The 17,050-nt window shown below is 42.3% G+C and overlaps 1 protein-coding gene across 14 annotated transcripts in view; it reads right to left on the minus strand.

Moving 5' to 3' along the window:
* Positions 1 to 9,473: 9,473 nt before the first annotated feature.
* The window catches only part of P4HA2 (prolyl 4-hydroxylase subunit alpha 2), a 38,145-nt gene continuing 30,568 nt past the window's right edge, over positions 9,474 to 17,050 (minus strand). For 5 of the 14 annotated variants that reach the window (XM_030317720.1, XM_030317712.1, XM_030317730.1 and 2 more), the window contains exons 12-16: positions 14,614 to 14,667; positions 13,985 to 14,050; positions 12,150 to 12,218; positions 11,657 to 11,753; positions 9,474 to 9,951 (exon numbers count right to left, since the gene is read on the minus strand). In XM_030317720.1, coding sequence (XP_030173580.1) covers positions 9,881 to 9,951; positions 11,657 to 11,753; positions 12,150 to 12,218; positions 13,985 to 14,050; positions 14,614 to 14,667 — 357 coding nt within the window. In that variant the 3' untranslated portion in view covers positions 9,474 to 9,880. Of the gene's footprint in view, positions 9,952 to 11,656; positions 11,754 to 12,149; positions 12,219 to 13,119; positions 14,668 to 17,050 lie in introns of those variants that run through there. The other 9 variants (XM_032592805.1, XM_032592807.1, XM_030317741.2 and 6 more) reach the window with 6 other exon arrangements.

Raw genomic sequence — 17,050 nt, forward strand, 5'->3', positions numbered from 1 at the left:
CATTAAATTCATGAGGTAAGGAAAGAAGGACTTTTCAGAGAGGAGTATCAGAGAAGGTAGACCTCCTGGGGGTTTGCAGATCTTCCACATTACAAAAGCATTTTCAGAAAGGTACTGAAAAGTTCCCTCAAAACACAAAATTTTGGCCTTGCTCAATAGCTGTGGTCTTTTCCTACCACTTCTCTGAACCCTCAAATGCTTTCCAACAAAATTATTTTCCCGGTTTCAAAAGCATAAAGAATCTGTACAAAATTTAAATAAAACTCCACAAAGCATCCTCAGCCTTGCAAATGCTGGCTAAGACATCACTGGGGACCCCCACACCCCTCCTCAGGGTGCACCCTCTATTCCACCTGTCAATGAGAAAGCCCCTCGACGGGATACAGCCCCCACGGGGCCCACCCGGCCGTGCCTTGCGGGTCCTGAGCGGCTGCTCCGACTGGACAGGCCTGAAGGGAGGGGCGGACACATGCCCTAAGCCACAGCAGCTACAACGACAGTCTCATCCACGGCCCACTCCCCCACACCACCGCTCTGCCTCACCTCTGGGAACACCAGAGCCTTTCCAGAATCCTCTGGCACAGCCCCTTCCGGAAGCTGCCACAACAAGCCCCGCCCCCTCCTGGCACCTCCCACAAGTTTTCTTCCGGGTACTGAGCTCCTGGAAGCGCCCTCCAGGAGCTTCTGTTCCAGGTGGGGGTTACTGACCTTAAGCTTATAAGCAGGTAAATATATTATTTAACGGGCGCCGGTAACTGCTGTAAAGAAAAACAAAGCAGGGAAAAGAGAAGGGAGATGAGTGAAAAATTCCTTCCTAGTAGTCATTAGTCCCCTGAATGATAAGGCCTTTCCTATAAAGTGGTATTTGATCGGCCTGAAGGGAATGAGGGCAGTAACTACCTAGGAGAACATCCCAGGAGGAGGGACTAGCAAACAAAATAGCGCTGAAGAAGGTAGTGTGGCTGGGGCAGAGGCATCAGGAAGGGTGATGGATGCCAACGCAGGGTCTCCCGGACCTGATAAGGATCGGAGGTGTCCACCGGCGCTCATCATGACACTGGACTGCCGGTGTGTGATCCCGAGTCACCACTGCAAAACCAGCGGCCGGAGTGACAAGTCGGGCGTTGGAGGAACAGTAACATTGGACCAAGAAACAGGCAGCTCTGTCAACCACATAACGTAATTATGTTTAGGGGTGCCAGATCATATATGGGATGCCCAGTTAAATTTGAAGTTCTAACAGGCAACGAATAATTTTGTGGCGTATAGCTCAGGCAAAATTACTCGTTGTTTATCTGAAATTAAAGTTTAACTGGGTGTCCTGTATTTTTATTTGCTAAGGCTGGCAGCAGAAACGCTACAATTCACACGCGAGGCTTGGAAACTTAGGAACAGTACCGCGCCAATCATTGGAGCCTGAGGCAAAAGAAACATCTGCCTCTTACATACGTGTGTGTTAATGTTTATTGTTCTTAAAGATTAGTTTTAAATACTGAAGAACTGTAAAGTTGGTATATTAAAATTCATGTTATTTTAAATATTTTTATTTATACCCAAAGTTTAAAAATATATGGAAGCTTGGGGCGCCTGGGTGGCTCAGTCGGTTGAGCGTCTGACTTCACCCAGGTCATGATCTCACAGTCCGTGGGTTCGAGCCCCGCGTCGGGCTCTGTGCTGACAGCTCAGAGCCTGGAGCCTGCTTCAGATTCTGTGTCTCCCTCTCTCTCTGACCCTCCCCCGTTCATGCTCTGTCTCTCTGTCTCAAAAATAAATAAACATTTAAAAATATATATATGGAAGCTCATAAATAAAATTTTTAACATTTACTTCTCTTGACCAAGTCCAAATCTAAATAATTTTTAATTAACATTAGTTTATTGAGACTTTGTAGGATGCCACCACTGTGAATGGTAGTGTTTTAAAAAAATTTCTCTAGACCACATCTATATTTGGATAGGATTCCACCAAGAATGATTTGTGAATCTGTTTTACAGGATCCAAATACACTCCTGATTTTTTATTACAAAATTGCTGCCTAAAACTACTTCAGATGGAAATTTCCACAGGATTTAAATAATCAGACTACTATTTAAGAGGTTGTGTTTTGTAAATCAGATGTATTCATAGAAAATAACTGTTCTCCATAGAAAATAACAGTTCCCCAATTTAAAATATTTGAAGACGTCTCCATTTTTAGAACATCCATGATCTCTTTAATTTCTATTTGATAAACACATTTCCTATAGTAGTTGATACACTCATCAGGTGGTTTGTACATTTCCAGTCTCTTCATTTTCAAGTTCAGGACATATATTCTTATCTCTTGCTAATATTTTACATTAATCAAACATACTTTCAGAGTTACTTACTCTTATTTGTTACAAACAAAAGGATAGACCTTCTCTTAAGCTAGCAATGCAGCGTTGTATATCGTCATGGGTTTTTTTTATTGTAAACCTTTAACTTTTTCTAAATATCATCACATACAGATAAAATGCATAAAAGTTTGTAATCTCTTACATCAAGATGCTTTCTATTTCAGCATATTTTGTCATTTAATGTTCTTTTAACAGATATCTGTTATTTGTGTGAAGTACTTTGATTGCATTTGACCTTGATGCCCCTTAGGATTCATGTGAGTGTTTTAATGTAGTTTTTAGAACAGGCATAATATTCTACCTGCTCATTGAAGTCACAAAATACATGTATATCCTTTGTCCAATACTAAAACTGGTTATATTGGAATTCCTTGAAAACAGCATTTTTTCACATTAAATTATTTCATGAGGTGAACAAGGAACAAATTTGGCATAATTATTTGGGCAAATAATGGCTTGTATACTCTTGTATAGACACCCGCTATATTTGTTCCACTATCATGATCCTGGCGTCCAAGGTTTTTTTGTCAATACTTTTTCCAGTTTAAGAATTTTATTAGCTAGCCTATATCCTTTTATCTCTTCAATAAAATAAAATAAAACTTTCGTCTATTGTTAAGACATTCTTAATGCAAACGTATTTAATAATATAACATACTTGGGGTGCCTGGGAGGCTCAGTAGGTTAAGCATCCAACTTTTTTTTTTAATGTTTATATATTTTTTAGAGAGAGAGAGAGAGCACAAGCAGGGGGAGAGACAGAGAGAGTGGGGGAGACACAGAATCTGAAGCAGGCTCCAGGCTCCTAGCTGACCCTGGGCAGACCCTGACCTGGGGTTCAAACCCATGAACTATGAGATCATGACCTGAGTGGAGTCAGACACTTACTGACTCTTGATTTCGGCTCAGGACATGATCTCACAGTTGCTGAGATCAAGCCCCTCATTGGGCTTTGCGCTGACAGTGTGGGGCCTTCTTGGGATGTTCTGTCTCTCTCTCCCCCTCCCGTGCACACACACACTCTGTCTCACTCTCCTAAAATAAATAAATAAGCTTAAAAAAAAAATCTGGCACACTTGTTCATGATGGCTACATCTGGCATACAAAGAATAAGTTAAAGTATTTCACTCACTTTATTCCCAATAGTGTTTCAAATCTAACATGATTTCCTAGTAACACTATATGTTCCCCTAAAATTCCTATGTTGAAGTCCTAATCTCCAGTACTCTGGAATGCAGGGCAACTGTATTTGGATTTAGGGCCTTAAAGAGGTAATAGAGGTAATATGAGATCATTATCAGCAGGCCCTAAACATGACTAGTGTCCTTTTAAGAGTTTAGGCCATAGACAACACACAGACCAAGGGATGTCCAGAATAAGGACATAGTAAGCAAGTGTCCACTTGCAAGTGAAATAGCGAAACTTCAGAAGTAACCAAACTTTCCCACGCCTTGATCTTGGACTTTTAGCTTCCAGAAATGTGAGAAAATGTCTACTGTTTAAGCCACTTAATCTGTGATGTTTTATTATGATAGCCCTAGGAAACATACAAGTTGTAAATTTATATTGAATTTTATTAGACAAATAAGGCACAGATTCCCTTTTAGGATAGCTACATCACATATAATAAGTTCAGTTAAATTAAGAAACATAGTAATTGGTTTTTCAACATTTAGTATCTGTTTAACCTGGAAACTAAAACAATGTCTAAAGTATAACTGACAGAAGTCTGGAAGTAAAAGGACATGTTATTGTGACCAGCTGTTTGGTCAAACACTAGTCTAGATCTTTATCTCACATATTAGACTGTCAGACATACAGCCTTAGGCTTACGCAACAAAAAAGAGGTTTATGTTACTAGGCAATGAGAGGGCTATAAATAATAGAACTATCAAAAAGTAGCAAAGGGAGTGTGAGATGTAATGAAGGATAGTGAATATAGCTAGATGATCATCTTTCAAATTTCCAAAGTGTTAAAATCAAGAGACATGTACTTTGTAAGTATATGGTTTACAGTCAGAAAAATTAAAAAGAGACTATGGATAGAGGTTCCTCTAGGAAGGATACAAGAAGAAAGCAGTAGGGTGGGGAAGAATTATTCATGGTAAGCTCATGTTCCTTAATTTTAAAGCCATATGCATGTATTTTTAACTGGGATGGCAGAGAAAGCAAACTTTGCGTGTGCTTCAAGATCCAGATCTAACGTTGCCTACTGTAGTGCCAGCTTCCTGGTTAAATTAGACAGTCACTCTTCTGTTACGCAAGCACTTGGTTCTGTTATCATAGCTCTCCTATTTCACACATCTATTTAAGAATGCCTTCCATTACTCCAAATTATTTAAAGTTAAAAGCAGTATTTATCTTTATTTCCATATCAGATCTTTAATAACTGTTGAATCGATGAAAAATATGAATTACTTTGAGTAAAGGCTTTGGGAAGCTACCAGATCAGGATTTGATTCCCAGGCTTTTCACTTAGCATCAGTGAAATCTCATGGGACCTCAGGTGTCTTACCTAACCTTTATGACCTCCAGCTTGTTAGTTAAAAGTTGTGAGTTTAGTGGCACCTGGGTGGCTCAGTTGGTTAAGCATCCAACTTCACCTAGGTCATGATCTCATGATTCGTGAGTCTGAGCCCCGCATTGGGCTCTGTGCTGACAGTTCAGAGCCTGGAGCCTGCTTTGGATTCTGTGTCTCCCTCTTCCTCTCTGCCCCTCCCCCCGCCTAAAAAAAAAAACCAAAAAACATTAAAACAAAAAAAAATTTTTTTAAGTTATGAGTTTGAAATACCAGACTGTAACATCCCAACAGTTGGGCATACTAAAACGCCCAACTCTTTGGTGCCATAGTGAACATGTTAATGCTAAACTAAGTAGGTTAATAAAAATTACTGAAAACAGTTCCCTGTCTCTAATGTTATCCTTTATTTGTTTCCAAGACCACAGTGGGATTGATAAGTAGGCACCAACACATAACAGATTCCTTAACGGTTGATTTCATGCTCACTGCAGGAAATGCTCAAAAGCAATGTGGAACATCTTGTTATGCTATATAGCAAAGGAAGATACCAAAGACAAGTTTTTCTGTATCTGTGTTTTATTTCACATGAAACAAATTTTAAAAACTCAAGAGAACAAGAGACTTCCACTCCCAGTTAAGATGGAGTAGCATCTGGTAGATCAACTTTCATGTCAAATGTAACAATGAAAACTGGATAAAATCTCCTAAAAATCTGTTTTAAGGCATCAAAGGACTGCTGAAACAAAAAAGACTTGAGCATGAAGATCCCAGGGAAGAATGAATCTCAAGTCGGTGAGCCAAAAGTCCATAGCCTCTTTTATCCTTAGATCATGTTCTGATTGTAGGCATGGGGCAAAGATTGAGAACACAGATAAACGACCCAAGTAATGGGCAGGTGCTAACAGGCAGAGAAACCATCAGAGGTCTTGTCAGTGTTAAGGGGTATTGAAAGGCAAACCTAGACTGTAATTTGTTGGAATATTGAATGGAAGGGAAAGATGAAGAGTTTAGTCAACCACTCAGCCTGTTAACTCAGTAAGACATTTTCTGAATTCTGAAGGTGTGCAGAATGGAAAGTTAAGAAGCAAAAAAGCCTCTAAAAAGAAAAAAATTTGCAGCAATATCTAGATACTAAAGATACAAGGATTGAGCTTCAAAACTGCCAGAGGGACAGATCCAGTGAACACTCTGGGCTCTCAATTGGAAAACCCCTGGAAGACTAATATATGAGGGGAAGATGAAGGTAAATCAGAGGTAAACAAAAATGCAAATTAGCCTTAATCCAGTTGGCTCAGACTCTGATTAGATTAACATGATCAATTCCCACTCTGCCTAGAAAAAGGAAAACAATGAATCCATTATGTAGCAGGTTGTCACCATCCAGAGCCTCTATAATTTGTCTAGCATCCAGTCAAAATTATCAGTCATACCAACAGAATGGACTAAATGATAAGAAACCAAGAGGAGGAAAAGGATCCACAGAAAATTTATGTCATGGAATTAACAGAGAAGAACTTTTAAGTAAGTGATTCATTAGTCCAAAAAAAATGAGTAAAACAAAAGACAAATTCCCCAGAGAATTAGAATCTATTAAAATTAATTGAATGGATACACATTCTAGAACGAAAAAATGTTAAGAACTAAAATTAACTAAATAGATGAGGTTAGCCGAAGAGATAAATGAATTAGAAGACAGGTCCACAGAAAATATTTACTCTGAAACACAAGTGGGAAAAGGATGGGAGGTATGAAAGCTTAAACTGAAAAGTTCTATCATTCAGATTATTGGAATCCCAGAGGAAACACACACACACACACACACACACACACACACACACACACAAATGAGACAGAAATAATTCTTGAATAATAACTGAGAAATTTCCAAAACTAAAGATGACCCACAAATTCAAGAAACTCTGTAAACTCTAAGCCAGAAAATAACAAAAAGAAATCACACTAGGCAAGTCATAGTAAAACTACTGAAAACCATAACAAAGAAAACTCTTTAAAAGCAGGTGGGAGGGGATGAGGAAGAAATTACCTTCAAAGGAGCATCAAAAGGACAAGACAGCTGAATTTTCAACAGAAATGGTGTAAGCATGCCTATAATGGAATCACATCTTTAAGCTGTTTAAAGAAAAACATGTAAATGAATTTAACAGAAAACAGAATAAACTAGAAAACAGTTGTAAAATTTACCCCCAAATACAGCATAGTTTTAAAAATATATGAAAGCAGGTTAAGAACTAAAAAAAAGTATGGTATAATCTAATTTACTTTTAATCCAAGTTCCAGAAAGGAACGTAAAAAATATTGAAAGAGAAAATGGTTTAATAACTTTCTAAAACTGATTGAAGATAATATTGTACACATTCAAGCATTCAAGAAGCCCAAAGAATGTCAAACAGTGGAAAAAACACACCTAGCATGACAATAATTTTTCTGTTCTCAGCACTGAGGGAATCTTTTTTTTTTTTTAAGTAGGCTCCATGCCCAGCATGGAGCCCGACGTGAAGCTTGAACTCATGACCTGACGACAGATCAAGACCTGAGCTGAGATCAAGAGCTAGACGTTCAACCAAATGAGCCACCCAGGTGCCCCTCTAAGTGAATCTTTCTATACTCTGCTGTTATATTGGAGTTGCAACTCCATAAATTCCATTTCCTATATTCCCTTACCAGCTGGCATCCTGTTAGGATCTGCCAATGGAAGGTACTAGAAGATTAAATGGCACTAGATAAGTAGCAATTGCCCAAACCCAGCAATTTTTTTTTGCATGAGAGACAGTTTTATATATTAAGCCACTGAGACTGAGAGGTTATATTACTACTGTAGGTAGCATAAGCCTATTCTATCCTAACAAAATATAAAAAAGAATCTTTTTAAGAAGACCCTTGTACCAACAAAAATAAAATGTAAGTATGTGAGAGGCATAAATGTAAAAGACAAGGCTATAAAAGATTTTGGAAAAGAATACAGGAAGTACCTTCATCATTTTGGGGAACAAAAGAACTTCTCAAACAAGATATAAAAAGCATAAATCAAAAAGTAAAAGCTTGATAAATGTGGTGTAAAAATTGAGAACTTCTCTTCATCAGAAGACAAAACTAAGAGTGAAACGACAAACTAGAAAAAGGAAGATATTTTGCAAAATGTATAAGCATCAAAGAACTTATGTCTATAATACACTAAAAATTCCAGTGAATCAGTAAGAAAAAGACTTGAAAAAACATAAACATGAGGACTAACAAGAAAGTGTTCAATATCATTAATGATGCTAAAATAGACAATACTATGCATGTAACAAGTTACCTAAAATGCACAAGTAGGACATTACCAGGTATCGGAGAAGGCTGGGATAACAAGAACTCTCATTCACTCCTAATGAGAATGTGCATAACCACTCTGGAATACATTATATGGTAAAGTTGAAGACTAACTAGTAAGATTCCATACTTCAACTGCTAGATACATATTCTGCATGCACAAATGTGTTTATGTGTACCAGGAATCATGTATAAATATGCAAATGGCAGTATTATTCGTAGTATACAAAGTGAAACCTTCTCAAATATCTATCAACAGTATATTGGCTATATTATGTACTGTCTGTTCTACAATATACATTAAAAAACTGAGTCAAGGGGCGCCTGGGTGGCGCAGTCGGTTAAGCGTCCGACTTCAGCCAGGTCACGATCTCGCGGTCCGTGAGTTCGAGCCCCGCGTCGGGCTCTGGGCTGATGGCTCAGAGCCTGGAGCCTGTTTCGGATTCTGTGTCCCCCTCTCTCTCTGCCCCTCGCCCGTTCATGCTCTGTCTCTCTCTGTCCCAAAAATAAATAAACGTTGAAAAAAAAAAAATTAAAAAAAAAAAAAAAAAACTGAGTCAACTCTACATATTAAAACAAACTACAGCTACACAACAGCATGAATACTAAAAACAACTGTCAAACAAAAGAAGGCAAAAGCCCCAAAAATACATGGATTCCATTTACAAAAAGTACAAAATCAGGGGAAAAAAATAACTACTTATTTAGGGATGTAGACATAGGTAGTAAAATTACAAAGACAAGCAAAGGAATAAGTACCATAAACCACGAGACAATGGTTACCACAAAGGTACTGAAAGCAGGACAGGAGATTTGATCCAGAACAGGCTCACAAGGGGCTCCTGAGGTGCAGATTTGAAAATGATCTCTTCTCTAACCCAGGTGGTGGTCAGCTGGGTGCTCACACTCACCTTCATATTTTTTAAACTGTACATCTGTGTTTTGTGAACAATTCTGTGTATGTATCTCAAAATTTTTAAATAAGAAATTTCAATTTATAACAGCCAGTCATGAACACACATGATTTCTCTGTTCTCTGGGAGTCAAGGAGAGACTATGTTCCCTCACTTTCCAAAAAGGATACTGAAGCTTGGAAATGTAAGTGTTGAAACCATATCTAGAACCCGTGGTCAAGGTTTTGCCATTCAACTATACACTACCCAGATTCCACCGGAGGAGATGCGCAGGAAATAGTGAACTTGGTATAAGCTCACCCACCTTAAAAAATACTCAGAATAAGGCTCTTTAAGGCTTCTGGCAGGGACATTTTATTTTTTGGTTAAAGCCACATTGATAGAAATGCCATAAAAACAAATATGTAAACAAGGTATCAAAACTTTGGTTCACTAAAACACCTCACACCTAAAACATCTGAGGTACAAAGGCACCTTGCTAGGTGCTAGACAGCCTGACTCTGCTGTAGCCACTCTGACTCAAACTCTGTGGCCAGAGGTGGCACAGGCCAACCAGAAAGGTTGGGACCCAGGTCACCCAGAACCCTCCTCAGTCGGCTCTCCCTTTGGTCCAGACAAACATTCACTCCAACTAAGATCCAAGTGACAAGGCCTGGAACATACAAAGGTGTCTGTCATGTTGAACTTGAGGATGACATAGGCTGTGGGGCCAGGAAGGAGAAGGGCAGAAAACGAAGTCAGTCAACTTCTGTTGATCCACACGGCCTCAAGAATTCCTGTCCTCGTTCATGGAACCACTTATTGGAGACTGTGAACAGAAATAAAGTTATGTTAACAATCCTGTTGATTCGTTTAACATCCAAGATTAATGACTCCTTCATGATGACTCCAGGACTGGGGCCTGATAATCAAACATGATTAAGACATGCTGTCATACTCGAGTTGTTCATGAGCTGGTAAGGAAGACCTATATGAAAAGATTAATTGTACAAATGTCTGCCAGTGATAAAAGATGGGTATGTGTATGCTGCCATGGAAACTGAGCCAAAGGCTATCCATCTAACCATGTGAGGGAAGAGGAGACCCAGGGCTGGGACATGAAGCTGAACAGGAGTTATCCAGGGCAGATGATGGACATAGCAGATGACTCCTATATCAAAGGGTCCAAGAAGGGGGAACAGGACAAGAAAAACATCAAGGCACGAACCACCTTGGTGTCAAGGACCCCAAGCAGCTTGGTATTACTGGGATGGAACTGAGATACAGAAGCTAAGGATGAGGAAGACCATCAGGACTATGGGTGCCTGGACATCAACCTCAGGACCTGGGGGCCAGCAGATCCAATCTGTGTGCTGTGGGTAGCAGAGTAGCAGAGCTGGTGCTAACACTGCCTGTCACCTAGAGCTGTGTCCCAACTGCACCTAAAGCTGTGTCCTTAACACATACTACTGAAGTCAGAGAGCTTTTGAATTAAAGTACAAGATATACTTAGTTGAAAAAAAGCAAATTGCCTATAAAGCTTAGAGTGATAAACAGCAATCTCCTACCCATCCCCTCTCTGCCAAACTCCACTTCTAGAGGACATTCAATTCCTTTAGTTGTTTCTTCTGATATTCTACCACTTATTTCTAAGTAGCATGCTTATAGTGCTATCTCTTGTCTTTCAATTTTGGAATTCTTTCACTCTATCCCTAAAACACATATATTTAGTGTCTTTTATCTTCCCAATAGTCACAAATTTTAACTAAATTAATATTCAGTGCCTACATTATGTCATATAAGTGTCACTTACACCTGAGCCACCTAGCAGTATATGCTGACATTTGTTGCACATTTTCTTTGCCCTTTTAGTCAGCAATTGCCCCATTTATTTTCTAATTGCTTAATTTTCTGCGAACCTACCACTAATATCCCCAACTTCTCCAGGACAATATAAACTCACGTCTTTGCAATCACTTCCTGTCATCCTCACTCAAGCCTCTCCCTGGCTCACCACAACTATTTCCAGAACAAAGCTCAAAGCTCAAGCTTTAGCCTGTGGTCCCAGCCTTGAGCCTCATCTCCTGGCCCCTGTGCCACAGGCCTCCCCTTATGCAAATGACAAAGGTGGCTGGTCCCCACACCTATGATGGTGGTTTTAGCTTTGCTTGCTTAGGACACTCCTTCCCCTCTGTGATGCCAGTTCTCCCCCACTGCTCCCTCACCCCTTGCCAGAGTGAGTCCATTCCTCTGGGGAGCCATCCTGGACCTACTATGCTTGTGCAGCTATTCTTCCTTGTGGCTTCTTCAGTTCTCTGGGCATCTCTGAGAGTATTCCCAACCACCTGTCCTGACACATAACCAGTATTGTGGTTAGTTACATGGCTGGATGAGACAACCACTTAGCAGGGGGAAAAAAAAAACTCAAAAAGGAAGATAGCCTTGGCGTTGTAAAAATATGGCAGCAGGTATCTCCCAACTCAGAGTCTAAGGCTGACCATTAGAGCCCAGGCTGAGGCCACCAAGCCACTCACCCCACTTGCAGCCCACAAGCACAGGACAGGCAGCATGTCTCGTACGATAGTCACCTTCCCCACTCCGCAGGAGGTTGTACCAGAATACAGCTGTGCCCTAGGAAAAGGAGACAGCCTGTCACACAACACCCACAGATACTGGGCTCAGTGACTTGACCCCAAATACCATAGACCCTCTCAGAGCAAAAACACCCTCACTTTCCTGCATACAAAGGGACAGGGCTCTGAGATTCCAGCAACAGGCAAGCACCCCAGAAAGCATCCACCCTTCACGAGGGGGTGGATGCTTGATAACCCACCTTCCCCCAAAGGGACTTCCCTCCCTATCCATATCCCCAGATGGAAGCTGGGGCCCCAAGATCAGAGTTCAGGCAGGAAGGGGCTAAGACCCCTCAGAGTAAGAGTCAAGCAGGCCAGGGAATGGAACTCAGAGGAGAAAGGAATAAGGTCTGAGCCGTGCTTCAACCTGTGACCCACAAGGACTAGAACTCACCTTCTTAGGCCAAATGGCAGCCCCCAGATCAGGAAAAACAGTGGCACCGCCAGCTTCCACATCACTCATCTGAGAACAGAAGGCATAGAGCTTGGCCTTTATACCCAAAGCTGTCAGAGCAACTGAGTCACAAAGGACACAAGCATGCAGATTACCCTTCTCTGAGCAGGAGTGGCACTGCCTGAAGGCTCTGCTCTACAGCCAGTCAGCCACCCAAGAAAGGATCTCCCCATGCACTACCCCTCTCTAAACCCTGCTTTAACCTGTGTGGTTCATCAGGACAGCTCCATGCCAAGGGCTCTTGAGAGCTGTAGCCCTGCAGGAGACCCACATCCTGGCCATCCTCAGATGGGAACAATCCCAGTCTGTACACGGAAAATGCCTGACTGACCTCCCCCACCTCCCACCCTTGCATCCCCTCCCAGCCTGGGCCATTCCTAAGGCACTTGTGCCCAGTGATCTGCCCTGACCCGGAGCTCCTTGCTGCTTCCAATACCATTGGTGGCCCCCACTGTGGGCTCTGTTTCTCTGGTTCTAGCAACACCTTCATCTTCCCAGAATGGCAGCCCTAGGGGCCAGCTAGGTGAGCAGGCAGAGTAAAGCTCTGCGGGCCCTGCTTTCTCCCAGGGACACCTCAAACTAAATGGACCACAGGCTCCACGGTGGGGAGACTACACTTGGGCCCGCAAAGCATGCCTCAACTCATGCCCAAGGCACCACCTCTCTTTCATCTGGCTGGCTTCCTCCAAGTTTTTTTGTCTATAATGTATTAACAGGTGGAGTAAAAAAAATATTTCCACAGGATGCATGCCAGACAGACTAAAGAGCACTCAACAGACATATGGTAAACGAATAAGATGAAAACCTTTGATGGCTTCCCACAGTGCTGGGGATCAAATCCAGGCTCTTTTCTAGAACCCAAAGGCCCTGTCAGTCTCAGAAGCCATTCTCTCTCTCTAGCAACTCTCACCTCATGCACTGCCTCTGAGTCACAACAGCCTTCTTCCATTTTCCAACATCCCCAGCTCCTTTCCTCTTCCAGGTCTCCACACATTCACTCCTCTGCCAGGAAGCATGTTCCACCAACTAATTTCCACTCAACCTTCAAGTCTCCACAGACACATTACTCCCCAGTGAGGCTGTCTCTGAACCTCATCTTTTTTAAGGCACTTATCACCATGGTAACTAAATAATTACTTCTATGTTTAAAGCAAGTCTCTCATATTAGACCATAAGCCCCACCAGAGGCCACACGTGTCCTGTTCACCAGCATGTTCATGGCCATCCCCGGGACATAATAAACATACACAAACACTTAAATGAGATACCAAAGGAAAAGATGGACCTCGGTTTCTGTGTCTAAGTTACTTGACAGTCTGTATGCCTCTTTAAAGTGGGCCAAGCATAGGGGAAAGCAAACTGTTCCTCACGTGACAGGTAAACCCAATGGCATGTGGCTGGAGCACAGGCAGCAGGTGGGAGGCAGGGCACTGAGTTCTGGGTAAACAAAGGCAGCTTTCATTTAAAAGCGCCTCATGGCAGGCTCCCCACTCTGCCACCAAGGAAAGAACACTCCAGGGCACTCACCTCAAAAGTTCTGACTAGCAGTGGGCCCATTAAAAAGGGTCAAGGATGTGAAAGTCATAGGTGTGGCTAAGCACACAGATGGGAACAAAGGTAAACTCTCTACTCCAGCCAAGAAGAGAGCTGAGGGCCAGAAGGGCTCAGCCATTAAGCAACAGCTGGTGATATCAGGCCTCACAGAAATGAATGTAAGATAGCACTCTGGACCCAGTTTCCCCTGAAGACCCATAAGCTGCATGCATCATACTCACGTAGTTTAAGAACGTGGCCACACGGTTTCCCGTCCCTAAACGCTTGAAAGCATCTTGCTCATTTTTCTATAAAATTAAGTGAGAATGAACAGGTGGACCTGGCCCGAATACTTACATAGTTAAGAAACGTCGCTAACCTATTCCCCTCCGTTTTGAGGCCGCTGTCAAAAGGTCGCTGCAACAAACAACAACTTTCACACACGTTTGCAGATGATTCCACCCCCCACTCACAGGACCGGGGCCAAAAGGATCAAGGAAGGGCACTCAGCATGTATTCCATATATCAGCCTGGACCATGGATCATTACTGCAAAGGAAACCCTGACTGGGGCACAGGGGAAGGGGGGCAGGAACAGCTTTCACTAAGACCTAGTGAGGTTCTATGCTTTACAATCATGGTAAAGTGACAGTTGGGGCAGGGGGAATACTCCCCACATCACAGGGAAACAGCCAGGCTGCACTGGGCTCCACAGGTCCCATGCTTCCAGATTTGGACTTCTCCAGTAACAAACAGGTGGTCCTGGTAAGGCAGGGGGGCCTGATGTAGAGGTTGAAGTGCTCCTAGAAGCTCCAGCTTTCTCTCACCAGCTGGAGCAGGGCCTCTGAAAGCACCCGTGGTCTGGGCCTTACCCTAGAGAAGTCAAAGTGTGGCTCGTATTGTCCTCCCATTCCATAATTAGCAACCTGGTGGGAAAGAACAGCGTTGGACCTTGTCAGCAGCATGAACGGTCCTGGAGCAGGCCCTCTCCCCAGGGATATTATCTCCCCCTAACAACTAAAACAACCTGAACCTCCAAGTGCAGCCTCTCTAACTATACCCTGCCAGCACTGGCAGAAAAAAAACTAAATGTGTCCACAGCTGTGTCCAACGGTCAGGCTGCAGCACAAATGTGCTTTCCCAACACAACAGGATAGGCCACTGGGAAGAAGCTCTGGGCTTCAGGGACACTCAGATGTCAGCAGACAGAGCTTTCCTTGAGGTAGGCTCTGGCCTGGGCCCTACTTGATTGCGAGATAAGAAGAAGGTAATCCAGAGGAAAGCCAACAAGAAACTCAAGACAGGGACTTTCTTTTTAGGCTAGTTTGGGAGTGACTCAGTGCCTGACACTGCTACTGCCCCCACTGTGTCACTGTGTACCAGTTGCTGTTCCTAGTCAAAGTGAGCAGGGCAAACGTACCTGACTCCCCTCTCTCAGCAGTTCCCTGTACAGAGTAGCTCTGTATCCAAGTGAAACAGCGGGACATGGGCAGCCAGCTGCAGTGTGGCCAATGACCGCTGCTCTACCATGGTGGCCCCTGTGGTAGTCTGGACCTGGACTAGGACCTGAGCCATCTTAGCTTCAGCAACTACCAGATGTCATTACAGCAAAACCTTGGAATGCAAATAACTTTTTCTGCAAGTGTTCCACAAGACGAGCAAACGTTTCTAATAAATTTCAACTTGATAACAAGTGATGTCTCGCGATATGAGCAGTACGTGACACCCAATAATACATAATCACAAGTGAGCCAATGGTTCTTCAAATTCGCTTTGATATACAAACGCTTTGGATTATAAGCATGTTTCCGGAATGAATTATGCTCACAAACCAAGGTTTTACTGTAATTAGATTATGAACTGTAAATACCTGACTGAACAGTTTATCACCACAATGTAAGTCCTAAGTCACAAACGTTTATTTTAGCCACAGTAGCCAGATTGATAGACAAAGCTCAAAAAGCAGCATATAATTTGTTACGGAAGCTGACAGATCAAGTGGTACCACCAATGTCTATCTGGGAGCATTTGGCTACTGTCTCTTACTGAAACCCTAAAAACCTCTAGGGCACAGCTATTAGTCTTCAGGAACTTGGCATTTTCTGCATATCCTTTTTGGTGATTCCAAGAGTCAGATGTGAGATACTCCAAGATTGTCAATAATAGAGACCTACAGACATGCGGGAGAGAGGAGGTACTTTTCAAGAGAGGAAATCCTCCTACTGGAAAAGAAAATATGTATCAAATGTGAGGAAGGGCAGAATTTGGACAGCATGATTTTCAGTGTCCAAAGAAATAAAATTTGATAAACAATCAGGGGATGAAAATACGCTGTCATACGCTGCCTCGGCCTGCAAGATTCCTGTACCAGAAATACCGGGAAATCCTGTCAACAGTGCAAGGAGGCCTAGTTCAGCCAGTGGCCCAAAGGCTGAAGGTGCATGTAAGGAGGGAAGTGCTACAGTTGTTGATAAAATATTACAAACACTTTCTTTGGGTCCAGTTTAGCTGGGAACTTGAAAGAAAATTTTAAATATGACTGTGATTACTGTAGCTATGCACTCTGCAAAATTTGATCACTGCTTGCTGTTGGAACTGCAGTGTATGACTGCATTTTCCAATACTCCCCTTTGCTGGATAGGATGGCTTAAGCTTGCAGCTGGATAGGATGGAGTGAAAGAAGCTGCATTATTTTAACGGACTCATCTTTTTACAGTTTAATCATGGTGCTGATGCTATTGTGTCTACACAACTTAATACTATCCCCAAAGAGCAAGTGTCATGGAAGCTTCTGGATTTGCAATCAAATTCACCATCTGGGCAAACTCCAGGCCCAGACTCACAACTTTAATAACTAGCAACCGTACATCAAAACTGATTCTTGGGGTGTCTAGGTGGCTCAGTCAATTGAGCGTCTGACTCTTGATTTCAGGTCAGGTCATGATCTCACTGTCTTGAGACTGAACCCCACATTAGGCTCTGTGCTGGGTGTGGAGGCTGGTTGAGATTCTCTCTCTCTTGCTCTCCCTCTGCCCCTCCTCTGCTCGTGCATGCGCTATCTCTATAAAACAAACAAAAACTGATTCCTGTGAGGAGGTATTCATTTTAATCTTTAGATGTGTTGTTACAAAAGTATTAAGAGTCAGTCATTTGAAAGACATGGGTATTTATGATATTTAGGTCAGAATGAAGACACACACAAAAATGGTCAGAAATTACTTTTCTAGTAAGGCTGAGACATCAAGTCATAAGTGTCTTCAATCCTGCCAGTGTAGCATCTCTTCCACTATCAGACAAGCCTTCGTCTAA

The sequence above is a fragment of the Lynx canadensis genome, chromosome A1 (genome assembly GCF_007474595.2).
Source record: "Lynx canadensis isolate LIC74 chromosome A1, mLynCan4.pri.v2, whole genome shotgun sequence".
In the NCBI taxonomy this organism is placed as follows: Eukaryota; Metazoa; Chordata; class Mammalia; order Carnivora; family Felidae; genus Lynx; species Lynx canadensis.